Source organism: Amphibalanus amphitrite, unplaced genomic scaffold (genome assembly GCF_019059575.1).
Source record: "Amphibalanus amphitrite isolate SeventyFive unplaced genomic scaffold, NRLGWU_Aamphi_draft 000702F_arrow, whole genome shotgun sequence".
Classification (NCBI taxonomy): domain Eukaryota; kingdom Metazoa; phylum Arthropoda; class Thecostraca; order Balanomorpha; family Balanidae; genus Amphibalanus; species Amphibalanus amphitrite.
Window position 1 is genome coordinate 306,639 of NW_024882196.1, and position 14,216 is coordinate 320,854.

Sequence of the window (14,216 nt, forward strand, 5' to 3'; positions counted from 1 at the left end):
CAATGTTGGAGGAAAGTTTGGTGCTTGTAGCTCCTAAGATGACGTCACAGTGACGTCATAAAGTTTTGCCGTTTTCCGATATGGACCGTTTCTGATGACGCTGAGCATGAAGCTCAACTGTAAATGAACTAGACAGCACCTCCTGTCATCCTAAAACATCTAACTACACTTCCATCTAGTTTCTGACCAATAATCGTAATCGACCCTTTATATTCGGTCCCATATATCTGATGTATTGTGAGGAATATGAGAGGCGCAAATCTATAATTGCACTTATGACGTCACTGTGACGTCATTTCAAATGGGATTTACACAAAATTTGGACACAATCTCGGCTAGGTATTCAGGAAGATGTGTGGAACGTTTCGTTTCTCTATCTCTTCGCGTTGCGACGATATCGTCGCAGAAGTAAAGGGGGGCAACTATATGCCCCCCCCTCCAGTGGCCGGCGGGTGGCGCGGAGGCCCAGCGGCCGCCGGGTTAAAGGGACCCTCCCACCTTCAAAAAAGTTTATGAATTGGCATGAAAGTGATGTCGCTCGGTTCAGAAAGAACGAAAACGAATATCTACCAAATTTCACCGAAAAATATTCACCGGTTTTCAAGATATTAGACTTTTACTTTTGTTTACTTTTTTGGGATCTCCGCTGTTTCTAGCGACTTTATTTTAGAAGTGCGGCGTTTGCGGCAGATGTTGCGCGCAAATAGCATATACCACCGCGTGCTACAAAACGTTTTAGTCAAACATTTAAAAATCGTTAGATATTTGCGCTGACGTCACACATTCAGAGGGGTATTCCTAAGCATTAGCCCCTCTGAATCAAAATGCTGCAATTTTGAAATTCAATATTTCCGATTTAAGGCATTTCTCGATGTTGTGAGTGCCGAAACCGGTAATTGTGAGCCAGGGACCCCATTTTGGCTGTCTCAACTCAAATCTAATGTTAAGGTGGGAGGGTCCCTTTAACTTCTATCATGTAACTATGAAGCACGAAGTACCAAAATTGATTTAATCTTATGTTACGTTTGAGCACTTTTTGCAGATGCACATACGGAGGATAAGTCTGAGAAAGAGAGACTAGGGAAGAGAGAGAGAGAGAGAAGGAGACAGAGACAGAGACAGAGAGAAAGAGAGGTGAAATTATATTATCTGCATTGCATTCGGCTGTTACCCAGGCGTAACATCTGATATCCTTGCCGGGGGTCCCCACGCCATTTATCGGTACGCAATGATCCGTGGAAATACATGACTGAGAACTATGTGTAGGCAACGACCACCATTGAAGTTCTGTGACTGCGAGGGTTCCCCAGAAATTCAATCTTGGTTGGGCATCACTGAAGCATAAGCATTCGCAATAAGACCGCGAGCAAATATAAGACGTGTCGCAGACAAAACCACAGCGAATATGGATATTTGGTTCGACTTAATTCGGTTGGAAGCCTTTGAAACCAGCAACAGATGCTGAATGTACATGAACTGAATAAATGACTGAATGTACTAAATGTATGTACATTGATAATAAACGTATGCAACACTGATTGGACATATATTTGGTTCACTTTTGCAATTTAGCAAAAAAAAAAGAATGAATATAGTCTGGCGACAATGGGATTACCTACCATATTTCAAGGCGATTCCTTTACAACTAAAATTTTACTGGTGCTTAACCGCTTATAATCATTCATCATTCTTTTTCAGCCGGCCGCAGCACACTCTTGATATCTTTGCAGCTACCGTCATACCCCAACGCCCAAGACATTACAGTAGGTATATCCATTTAAAGGGACCCTCCCACCTTCAGAAAAGTTAATGAATTGGCACGAAAGTGATGTCGCTCGGTTCAGAAAGAGCGAAAACGAATATCCACCAAATTTCATCGAAAAATATTCACCGGTTTTCAAGATATTAGACTTTTACTTTTGTTTACTTTTTGGGATCTCCGCTGTTCCTAGCGACTTTATTTGAAAGTGCGGCATTTGTTGCGCGCAAAGCAGCATATACCACCGCGTGCTACCAAACGTTTTAGTAAAAGATTTAAAAATCGTTAGATCTCCGCTGACGTCACTTATTTCACATTACAGACATGTCCGTGGAAACACGGCTATTCTATGTCCAAGTCGTTGTGCATATACAAATCGAATGGGATATGACAACAGTCACCGCAATCATTCACACATTCACCCTCATCACGAGTGCTAACTAGGACAGCTAAGTGGCTCGCTCGCGGTCAAACAAATGCTCCCTCAGTGCCGGCTTGAATCGAGCCTGACTAAGAGCGCGCAGGTCCGCCGGCAGCTCGTTGTACCCTGACACCGCAGAGTACAGAAAACGGCGACGTCCGGACTCTGACCTGACAGTGGGGGTCACAAGCATGTCATTGTACCTGGTATCCCGCCCGTGTACACTCTGCCGGGTGACTAGACAGGTGGCGAACTGCTGCGGCTCTGACGTGGCCAACATTTTGTTCACCAGCACGATGGATTGGTACCTGAACAAGCTCTCGGTGTTAAGCCAGCCGAGTTCGTTGATAACATCGCTCACCCGATCATACTTCCTACGGCCTGAGACGACTCGTGCAGCAAACCTAACCAGCTTTTGAAGTCGTTTGCGCTGGGTTACATTGCTGGCACCGTAAACGGACAGACAGTACCTAATAATCGACAAGACGAGCCCCTGCACCAACGTTACCATGACTGTCGCTGGGAGACTGTGTCTACTGTGACTCAGGCCACACAAGGTACCGGTGCACCGCCGCACCACGTCACTGGTATGCGTCACAAACGACATGTCACTGTCAAACCATACTCCCAGGTTCTTGACAGTGTCAGAGCTGGTGATGGTGGAGCCGCAGAAGTTGATGGTAATGGGAGGCAGACGACGAGTCATCTCCGGCGTGCCGAGGACGATCAGCTGAGTTTTGGCAGCGTTTAACTTGAGGCCGTTCTTGCCATACCAGTTCGACAGAACTGATAGACTGCCTTCCAGTGACCGTTTCAGCTGAACGATGTCTCTCGGCTGTCCGGAAACGTACAGTTGGACGTCGTCCGCGTAGGCGATGATGCCGGTGGAGTTGTCGGTGTAGAGCGGCAGGTCATTAGCATACACATTGTGCAACAATGGCCCGAGCGATGAACCCTGGTAGGTACCGATAGGGTTTAGTAGCGGCTGTGAGAGCGTGTGAGCACGAGACGGTCCGGTAGAGTGAAGCTGCACACGCTGATAATGATTGGCAAGGTAACTCCGGAACCAGCGGGTATCTACACCGTAGAGCTCGAGCTTACGCAGAAGCGAGCTGTGTGGGATGCAGTCGAAGCAGCGCGAGCAGTCCAACAGACAGAGAACGGTGACTTCACGCTGGTCCATGCTCCGGAAAACATGATCGGTCAGGGTGAGTAGAGCAGTGTCCGTGGAGTGGTTGGTTCTGAAGCCGTGCTGGTTTGGAGAAAAGAGGTGATGAGAAGAGAAATAGGAATAAAGCTGTTCAGAGACGACGCGCTCGGTGATTTTACCAATAGTGGTGAGAATGGAGATAGGCCGGTAGCTGCTAAAGTCGTCGGATTTTGATGCCTTGGGAATAGGATGGACCAGCGTAAGTTTCCACGAGTCAGGTACAGTATGTGAAGCCAGGCTAGTGTTCACAATGTGAGTCAAGACATGGTACAGTGAGAAAAGGCACATTTTAATAAAACGAATGCACAAGCCATCGGCGCCGCAGGCAGACGAACCGTTCATCCGCCCGACAATGGAGAACAGGTACTCAGGCGTGATGGGTGCAACCGTAAACGAGCCAGTCGACACTCGGGGCAGGCGAACCGGCAGCTCGGGTCCGGAGTCGTCTACCGTGCGTGCCGTGTTCACACCGATATTGACAAAATACCGATTCAGTGCGTCACAAATTCTAAGGGGGCATACCAATGCACTAGCCCCTTAGAATCCGAAAACTGCAAGTTTGAAATTCCATATCTCCGAATTAAAGCATTTGTCGATGTTGTGAGTGCCCAAACCGGTATTTGCAGGCCATGGCCACCAATTTGGCTATCTCAACTCAAAACTAATGTTAAGGTGGGAGTGTCCCTTTAAGTCCATCATTGCTTTTGGCCATTCCGAAAGATACCACATTTCGTTAGATGAGCGTGGGATGCATCTGAGCTCTAAACGCGTAGCCACTTGCTTCTTTCCCTTTTCTTCCCAGTACGTCATTAACATGCAGTGTTGGGCGCTGTCGAACCTCTTCCCATTGACCCGGAACCGGCTGAGCCTCATACGTGCGCACGGCTACGTGATTTGGCTGGAGACAGGCGCCAATGAATCTAAAACTGGCCCGGGGTACAGAGGACAGACTTCAGCAGAGCCGCTCTCAGCAAACACAATTGAAAGAGGTGTGATACAACTTCAGAGGTGCAGAGCTAAATGCGTTACACTTGCAGCGGAGTAAAAGGCATTGAGCATAGCATGATCTCGCTTTGAGTGTTGTATTCCAGGATATAGCTTCCGTCGGCTTAACCTACCTTGCATCAGCTGTAGGCCATACTGAAGCGGTACAGAGGCAATGTGTGTCGACCATACTGCAGTTTAGTCATACAGCTACAGTGCGTCGGCCATACTGTAGCTGTATCTGTCCTTGTAGGTAACTATGTAGGTAGCTATGTACGCCCCCTGCCGTTTCCCACGGCCCTGCACCCCTTCCCTCCCGCACCTCTATCTGCTCCGCCCATGTCCGAGCGGGGCCTCTCCGAGCGCCCTCCCGGGCCGTTTGTTGTTCCAGCGCTGAGGGCGTGGCGACCCCGCATTGGGCCGCCCGGAAGCCGTCTCAGCAGCTCTGCTGGCAGCTGAGACGGCGGACAGGAGGAGCAGAAGAGTGCAGGCATAAATCGATCGCCCTGGTACAGATCTTCGCCGCGTCAGAGAAAATACGCTACAGTGCCTGGACAGGAAGCAGCGGCGGGCTATGAGTGGGGATTGGGGGTGGTTGCTTGGCTTGTAGAGTGCCTTTTGAAGTGTTTATCGTGGTGCGGTTTATCATGGAGTGGCTGGGATAACTGGCACTCCAGCCGTTTGTACTGGTGAAGGACCGTGCACTGTTCCTGGTAAAGAGTAATCGACGTGAAAGGACAATCAAACAAGCCCATGATAAATTTGTAGCCATTGAAACGGACGTTCAAAAGCTACAAATAATTGTAATGTAAGCCGTAAAACTTATCTGGCAAGAGTGATATAAAACATATGCCAAAGTTATTCGTAAAACGACCGCCTCCAACCAGCATTTGGAGATATTTATGGTGTCATTAGGCAACTTTTCACTGATATCCCTGAGGGTCATTGATCTGAGCTCTTTACGCTGATAAGTGGATTTGACCTTCAGGCTTCAGCTGCTTGATAAATTGATACTCGTTAGCCATTATTCCTGACGAAAATTTTCATTTTCAATTCTAACTTCTGCCTTCTGATAAGCCGTCGCTTAGGCATGGTTTGAATGAGTAAAGTGTCGAGCGAATCATGCTGTACTTACACGATGATTATAATGCTGAAGACGATGAACTTGGCAGAAAACAAATTGTCAGAATGGCGGTTCGCTTCAGTGTGTAAAATGAGACAATAGGATTTCTGTCACGTTATGTATGGTACAATATGTCATGATTTAATTAAAAATAATATTCAGCACTTCAGTGAAATTCAGCTTGGCAGTGAACCGTGAGCTGCATGTGATGTGGGAAAAATCGACATCGTTTATCTAGTTACGTCAGGCAAGCGGAAGTTCGCAGGATTCCTTACTTTCCGCCAGCCAGCTACTTACGGAGAACAATATTAAAACTTCCCTAGTCTCGACTCTTTGAGATGTTTTGCATAAGAAAGGCAGCTTAGGGAGTGTGGCACAAGGCTATACACTGAAAGGATCATCTAGCAGCTAGCTGCAGACTGGTTGTTAATGAGAAGAGCAGACAACGCTGCTCAAATGCGATTTTTTTTTTGTTAACTTGAAAGAGGAACAGCCTCAAAGTTTTGCATCCGCCATAAAGGCATGCCTTGTCAATAATCCAGCACTGGGCGAGATTCAGAATGTCATTGGGCATCACCCGTCTCAGTTTGCACTTATTTAAAGGAGCATATACCCGCCAAGCGCACCTAAACAAATAACAATAAAGACAGGCATTGGGTCTTGGTGATGTTGAAGATGAATTTGGGGCCTATTTCGAGTGACTCCATAACGTATCTTTTCGGCATGGTAGTTAGTTACTTCAACTTCAAGGTTACTTGTGGATGCTCTGTATTCTGTAAGAAAGCCTCCACGAATTCCAGCATAATTGTTCACTCCTTTATCATCATTGAATTGTTAAATTATTTAATTATAGGTGGAGAACAGCATTGCTTCCATAACATAACTACTAACACCATTCACAACATAAGTTCGCTAGCATACCTCAACATAAACTGCAGCTCAGCTGTTTTCCACAAACGATACTTTTAAATCGCATTGAGGATAGGGCAGCAGCATTAAATGGCGGCGTGATTGGGTATGGAACTCGGCGGAATCGAATAGGTAGTTTCCTGCTGAACTATCGATGAAGTCACAGAAACCTCTGAGGTCATGACATGCGACTAAGCATCTAAGCGAATTGTCTGCCTTTGTCGGCATTCAACTTTCCTGCTAACATAAAGTACTTATGCCCGGATAACTCTTTAATGTTAATCCGTTGATCATGCCAACAAACTAGCAAGTAACAACAATGCACAGTGATATGAAGAGAATAGGTAAACGCATGATACCCTGAAATGGCCCTCAGCAAAATATGGCTCAAGATTGTAGCCAAGGTATTCTTTTGTTTGACTATGATAATTTTTCAATAAAAAGACTAAAACATAACCTGTTGTCATTTATATAAGAAATGAAAAATTAAACCAATATATATTCAGGCATGTTCCTTCCTCAGTGACCAGTTAGGAAGGACCATGTATATTGTTTAATTTTTCATTTCTTTATAGTAATGAGCAACAGGGTATTTTTCATACTCTTCATAATCCCATCAACAATGCTCAATTCAACGTTTCAATGCCTAAAAAATCTTACCTATCTAACAATTCACGGTTTCTGAATAGGCGCGATCTGCATGAATTGGTATCCGGTGGCGACTGGCGGAATGCCTTAACAACATGGGCAACGGCAGATCCAAGCTATATAACTATATATATCGCACAAAACATTTTACTTTCGTCCTGTCCATTAGTGCAAATTGTGCTGATTTGTGTTAGCAGGAGTGATTTACGAGTATAAACAAAGACTAGCTGCGTTCTAAGCTCAGATGTTCTGTAAAATGGCGGCGGATATTACCTCCAGGAATCTTTGAAGATATCACCAGTCCTTTACGACGCCTACACCGTCACGTGAAGAACCGCAGTCTTTCATCCGATCTGCAATCCTCAGAAACATTAGCAATGCTTGAATGAAACCCGTTTATTTGTCCTCATTATAAAAACTAATTTAATATGACCTTTTAGATATACCCGAACTATTATCCTACGACCATCCTTTGCCCAGGAAAAATCAGAATGTGTTTGCGCAGTTGTTGGTATTACAATAGCGGAGCCTGACTCACTAATGTAATTAAAAGCTGTGGCCACAACAATGCTTTTAGCGATGAAGGCGCAAGCTGCGTGGGTAGCACGCTTCGCTGCGACGAACAGTTACCTCTAAAGCAAATTGCTTCGGGCCTCCAGTCTTAGTCGCATTTAACCGATTCGGCAAGAATCGATGCGCTGATGTGATTTGAAGTTCCTCGATCTTCAACAATGATTATTAGCAGATAAAAGCTCGCTTAAGTGTCCAACAACACAACACATTGACCCAGAGCGGGCACGCACCACGAACATCTCTACACGCCCCGAACGCGGCATACCACACCGTCCACGGGCGCCTAACCCAACTGCCTTCGACCGCGTGGACTCGCATGCGGGCGGGCCGACGGACCGGCTGGCATGCCATCCGAGTGACATAGGGCCGCGCTGGCCGGTCGCGGCCGCCGCGAGCCGCCGCTGGGTCAGGTCGATAGTTGGCCACGAGCGCCGGCGATAAACGCTCCGCTCGGCCGCCGAGCCGGGCCGCTTCAGACCTCCACGGGGAACGCAATGGGAAACGGTACGAGTTTAGTATTCTACAATTTAGCAAGATACAGGATAAGGAGTACGGAACATGGGGTCGTCAGGTTTGGGAGAAGTGAGGAAGGGTGCGGTAAGTACAAGACTTCAGAACTATGGGTCAAGTCAGCAAAAATCAAAATGTCTGTATTACACCCAGTTTGGGAGTGGGAGTTGAACATGGGAATATCTACAGCTGGGAAGTCCAGCAAAACTATCAGCACAACCGTAGCGAAGTAGATATAACATCCAGCGCAGGCATCCATCACAGCCTCTGACACGAAGCGTCTGGTCCGCGATGTTCAGCGGGGGCGCTTGGCTTATCCCGGCCTCCGAGCGGGTGTGTAACGTCGTCATTTGTCCATGGCGCGTGCCCGCCTGGCAGAGCTCACTGTGATGGACGTCCCGCAGTACATGGACGCCCAGCGGGCGTACAGTGACCGTCCAGCGGGCGTCCCGAGGGGCGGCCGCCGCGCCGGTCGTCCGCCCGCTCCAAGACCGGCTTCCGCGTTGAAACACTGCCGCGTGGCGCGGCGGGTGGAGTTTGAGAAGGAGTTATGTGAGTTAGGGCGCGGCTCAGGGCCGGAGTCGGGCGGCCCGGAGCCGAGTTATGGCTGGTCCGGCAGCGCGGCTCGACAGCCAGCTTTGTCGATACTCGGCCGGACAGACGGCAGCGGCGGGCTGCACGTTAGAGCCGTCCAGTTTACTACGGCACCGAGTAACTAAATGGAGGATGTCCGGACGTCTTCCCAAAGTGCTGGAGAATGGGCTGGGTGTAAACTTAAAAAGGGAGTGTCTCTGAACTAGAGTTCTGCACGGCTGCAATTTTCCACAGCCTAGCCGCCCCGCAGCCGTGGCTCCACAGCCACAGCCGCCCACAGCCGTGGCAAACTGTGGGCAGCCAGCCGTCAGCCGGCCGTGGATAATTTCAATGAAATGCAACCAAATAGTATAAAATATGTTGTTCTTAGTTGAAACATATAGCCAAAGGCGCATTGCAATGGGCTATAGATTCTCAAGTTCATGAAGCATCATAGGTTAAGTGGTTGTGTATCTGGCTTTAGGCCAAAGGCCTGAAGCCTGATGCGCAACGCATGCCTACACAAGCCCTTGCAAGGGGTTAAGAAAGATGGGTAGGTAGGTACCTACATCAACAGAAAACATAAACAACGAACCAGAATAGAAGCACTAGCAGTGTAGACATCTAATGCCAAATCCTGAAGCATGGTTGTGGGACAGAACAACAGACCCTGATGCTTTTCATTTCATTATCAATGTTAGGTATGGAAAATGAAACTGAAGTTGATGAACTGTCAAACAGTGATTGTCTAGTCAAAACTCTTCCTTCTTTCTTACCTTGCATATTTTCTGGGGTGTGATATGCCAGGCTTGAAGCAGCCTTCTGGGCAAGTCTCGAACTAATTTGATATGCAAGGCATCAAAACACTAGTGAGCATCCAAGAAAGAAAAACATTCATCTATTTTGATTTTTCCAAATAATGATCTTCGCTCAAATCCCCAAGGACGTGCGAGCCACAATTGCCTCTTTTAATCAAAAATTTTACTTGAGTTTTTAATGACGTCAATAGCAAAGAAGTGGCAATAAATTGTTTTGTGTCTCTACAAACAGCCATAAAATTTTTAATTAAAAAATAATTATGCTATACAGTTGAAAACTTGCTCTCAAACAAAGATTAAGTACCAAATTTTTACATTTTTAGAAGAAGACGTCATTTGATTAGTAAAGTCAACAGCTCGCGTAAGAAATATTGTGTTCAGGGTTTTCACCGTCATGTGAATTACGTGTTCAGGATTTTCACGATCATGTGAATTAACCGTAAGTAAGGTTCATGCTCACTTATAGTCTAATTCCATTGGCTTCGTTGATCAGCATTTTCTGTTAGCGGTCACTCACACACCAGTTAGAACATAAAGCGCCAGTTTTATGTTATGTAATTGGACTTGCCGAAAATCCAGAAATACATCTAAGAGTTATTTTAGATATTTTATGAAGCCTTTACCTGCCTTTACCTAGGCGTGATTTCTTTTTCTATTACCTGAAAGAATTATTGAACGCTCGTCTTCAATAGCTGTAAGATGCTCTCCTAATGACCAGGTGAGATTGATTTGAGAGGGATGTGACAATGCAACATGTTGCATTTTCTGAAACTGTCAAGCTCTTGATGATGAAGGAACAATTGGTACCTATAATTAGTATTCTGTACCAGAGTGCAAACTCCCCTACAGCAAATGGTAAAACCATTACAGGTTTTCAAAGGCTTCACCACTTTCAATGTTGCTGGGCATCCTTTGCATGATTTTTACAGGCTAGACTGCTTATCAGAATGTAAGATTAAGGATTTAAAATTTTATATTTGAGTACTTACGATTGAGCTTGAAATCTCACAGCCGTGGCCACAGCCGTAGCCGTGTTCTTGGAGATATTTGCAGCCGCCCCGGCCCACAGCCGTGGGGCTGCAGCCAGCCGCGGCTGCAGCCGGCCGGTGCAGACCTCTACTCTGAACACTGCACACAGAAAATGGCTGTCGACATAGAGGGCATTGGATTCGTGCTCTAATGTGGTTTGAGGATAGTTTGTCCCTCTCTGCTTCCTCATTTTCCTCCGCTCTGTTTTTCCACCGACGCCTGGCCCTTCACAGGTCCGAAAAGACGCTGATGCAGTACGACAAACGCATCATACATTATCTTCAGCTGTGGTCAGAAAGGCATGCCGGAGGACATACGGCAATGAACGGAGCGAACGCTGTAGCACTAGCGTAATGGAGTTGCTGTCAACTCTGCTAAGTCTGATTGATGCTCTAGCTGCGTCAGTGGCTACATGAGCGAGAGAAGAGATGAATAGCCAGATGCCTTGAAAAGATATTCTGACGCATCGCGATTATCATCATGCTTCAACTGGACTGGTGTTCGTTTCAAGCGTTTGCTGTCGTGCCAATGCACCGACAGCTGCACAAGATTGCAAGGCGCGGTCTAGTTTATTTGCAATCGATAAACTTCTTGGTCACGAGGTTGCCAAGGATGGAAGTTAATGTCCCCTTATTTCAAAAGCAATTTCTCGAGTAACTACAAAGCACCTAAGACGTAGTCAAAGCGTGGTTGTTAGAACAATGCCCGCATTCTCTTCGCCAGACAATCTAACAAGGAAAAGATGATGTATGTGTTTTGTTCCAACATTCAGTGACTGCCAGACACATTATTAGGCTCAAGATAAATTAGAGCATCATCATACCAGATGAGACATTCAAAGAATGTGTTTCTTGGCTGGATTCCGCCGAGGACAAAAGAGCTACGGATGTGCACAGATGGGAGGACGGCTCGCGTGCCAAAAACATTTCCATACATTTGGAATATTGCTGGCTTATTACTACGTCGGATAGCTCGCCAATATATGTGAATTAACTGAATAACAGAAGCAATTTGCTTTTCAAATGGAGCAGAGTTGTCATTTATGATGCAAATTCATATCCCGGAGACCGGCACTCACTCTTGCAGCATTATCCCTCGGGACCCACCTGTTCCGGCACAGTGGCCTGCCCCATGGTGCGAGGACTGGCCATTCCTCCCAGCGACCTGTTGGCGTCCGCCACCTGGGTTCTGCCTGCCGCCGTCTTCTCCTCCGCGCCCGACGTCACCACATACACCAACGAGCCGACCAGCACCACACTGGACAGCAGCAGCGCCAGTGTCAGTCCGATCAGAAAGCGCTCCATGCCGGTCCGGTGGCCGCGCGGTCGGCCGGTCGTCGCCGGCGTCTCCTGTAGGTCCATGGCGGTCAGCTCGGTCGCCACCTTCACTGGCTTCACAGCGCCTCCCCAGAAACCAACCGTCGACACCGTCGACACCGTGCCCCGACGCGACGACGTCGACCCCACACCGCCGCGCGTCGTCCGCCGACTGGCACTGACGCACGTGCTGGCCAGCGGCGCCGGGCGGGCACCCGGCGCGCCGCCCACCTGCCCAAGGCCACCCCTCCGACGGCCGAGACGCGCCGCGCGCCGCGAGCCGCGCGTCGGTGCCGATGAGGGCGGCCGCGGCCGAGTCGTCACCGACGGGAGAGCGTATGTAGTTATGTACATCAGGGGGTCTGGATGGATCTGGTTTCTATTCGCCGTACTTACAAACTAGTTCTGTCTGGTTGTTTGCACTTCTCAAATCTCAGCCGCATTAAGTTCTAACGGATCGAATGACACCACGTCAAGGCTTTTTACACTCGTTAGTAATTTGATTGATTCATGAGCGGTTGTCCGTTAGGTATAAATGGTTGAGGTGGTGGTATTTGTCTAATCGGTCTTCTTCCGTCTATTTAATTAAGGTCACTGTCCGTCTTCTAAAGCTTGCATTCGCTTGTGTGTACATGTATATTTGGCCGCCGCCATACGGCTTCATAGCCGCAAGATTCTTACGGCATTAGTACGTCTACGAAAATGACGGATTAATTTCTATATGTGATCGTCGTAAACCTACGTTGCAAACAAGGAGATAACAAAAACGTTCATCACTGTCTGGGACTTGTCATTGGGGCTAAACGGCACCGAGGGACCTGGAACTCATCAAACGGTGAAACTAGACACGACGTTGCCTCATCCGATCGTTTAGATTGATATCAGGTGAGAATATTTGCAGTCTTTTTTCTACAAACAATGTCTGTGTAAGTTTTCCTTTGTGTGCAATGTATTGCACGAACAATCGGCCGACTATCAAATTGGTGTGCTCTAGTTGAAAATAGCCTATTATCGCCCGAAAGGCATTTGCCAACAGCTTTGGGGCACTTGAATGCGGTACCGCGGTTGACACTGGGCTCATTGTTCGGTGCATTCGGGTCGGGGAGGCCGTATGGTGTTCATGGCCGGTAAACAATGGGGCGGGGAGGCTGGGTCGATAGATTAGATAGCGGGACAGCGGACACCGCCTGGCGCCGCTCCCAGGCCAACCAGCCACCTGTATTGGACAGATAGCCGGCACCGGCGGTCTGAATACACAGCGGCGACTGCATATATACGAGCTGACCGACGCTGGACGCGGCGATGGTCTGACGCGGCTATAGGACGCGGCATGAAATAGATGGAATAGTAGTAGGGGAAGGTGGGCATAATGGGGTACGGGGCAATATGAGAAAGACAGTGCATTTTTTTCTAATCAGTTGTTGCTATCTGGAATCACTTCTGGCAATGAAAATTTCGCTCATTTGCCGCCCTTTTCCCGTGGACGCCGGCGGGGAGCGGCGTTGCTGAGGATGGTGGGTAATTTTTTTCATGGTGCTGATGTATTTTTCAACATTCGTTTGGTAACTTCCTAAGTGGAAATCCGCTTGAGTAGGTTTGCGATATTCAGTGAAAGCAATGACTCTCGTCCTAGCCAACCTTTCGCTGCGATAGAAAGTTGCCGGCTGTTTTGATAAACATGAACGGTCCTGCTCTATTGCCAATGTCCTTCGGGGGATTAAAACGGGTTTCCGGTAAAGGGGATATGGGGTGTACCCCATTTTACCACACTTGCCCCATTTAGGTAAGTATAGTCTCTCTTGAAAGTATCGCGTCATGGGCTGCGGCGGCTCGGTGAACTTTCCCATTCAGTTTGAGGACCCCAGCGCGGCGGTCAGGTCATGGCCTGTATCATAAAAAGTACGCTGTAACGCGATCCTACGCCGGCGGTAGGAGGAAAACTGCTATATTGATCTACACCTTTTTAGGCTCAAGTTCGAATAAGTCAAGTTCAAATTCGAATGAGTCAAATTCATATTGGAAGATGCCAACTACAAAATCGAATACCTCAAGCTCAAATTGAGATATGCCAACTTCAAATTGGAAGAAGTCAAACGCAATTTCGACTTACTCAAGATCAAATTCGAATACGTCAAATTCAAATTAGAATAAGACAAATTCAATTTCATCGCAGCTACCTACCGTAAATAAGCATAATTCGTATGATTCTATTATGCAATTATTATTACCAGTAAAACGCCTTTTGGGCGAAGAACGAGCGAGCGAGATAGTGGGCCCTGCACGTGCGGAAGGGCGAGAGGGTACTTCCAACGAGCTTGTGCAAAGCACCCTTCTAACCGGTCG

At 47.5% G+C, this 14,216-nt stretch overlaps 1 protein-coding gene across 1 annotated transcript in view; it reads right to left on the reverse strand.

Moving 5' to 3' along the window:
- The window catches only part of LOC122364832 (endothelin-converting enzyme-like 1), a 59,521-nt gene extending 47,294 nt beyond the window's left edge, over nucleotides 1–12,227 (reverse strand). The window contains exon 1 of the mRNA XM_043335590.1: nucleotides 11,664–12,227. Within this exon, the coding sequence (XP_043191525.1) occupies nucleotides 11,664–12,227 (564 nt within the window). The remainder of the gene's footprint in view (nucleotides 1–11,663) is intronic.
- Nucleotides 12,228–14,216: the final 1,989 nt, after the last annotated feature.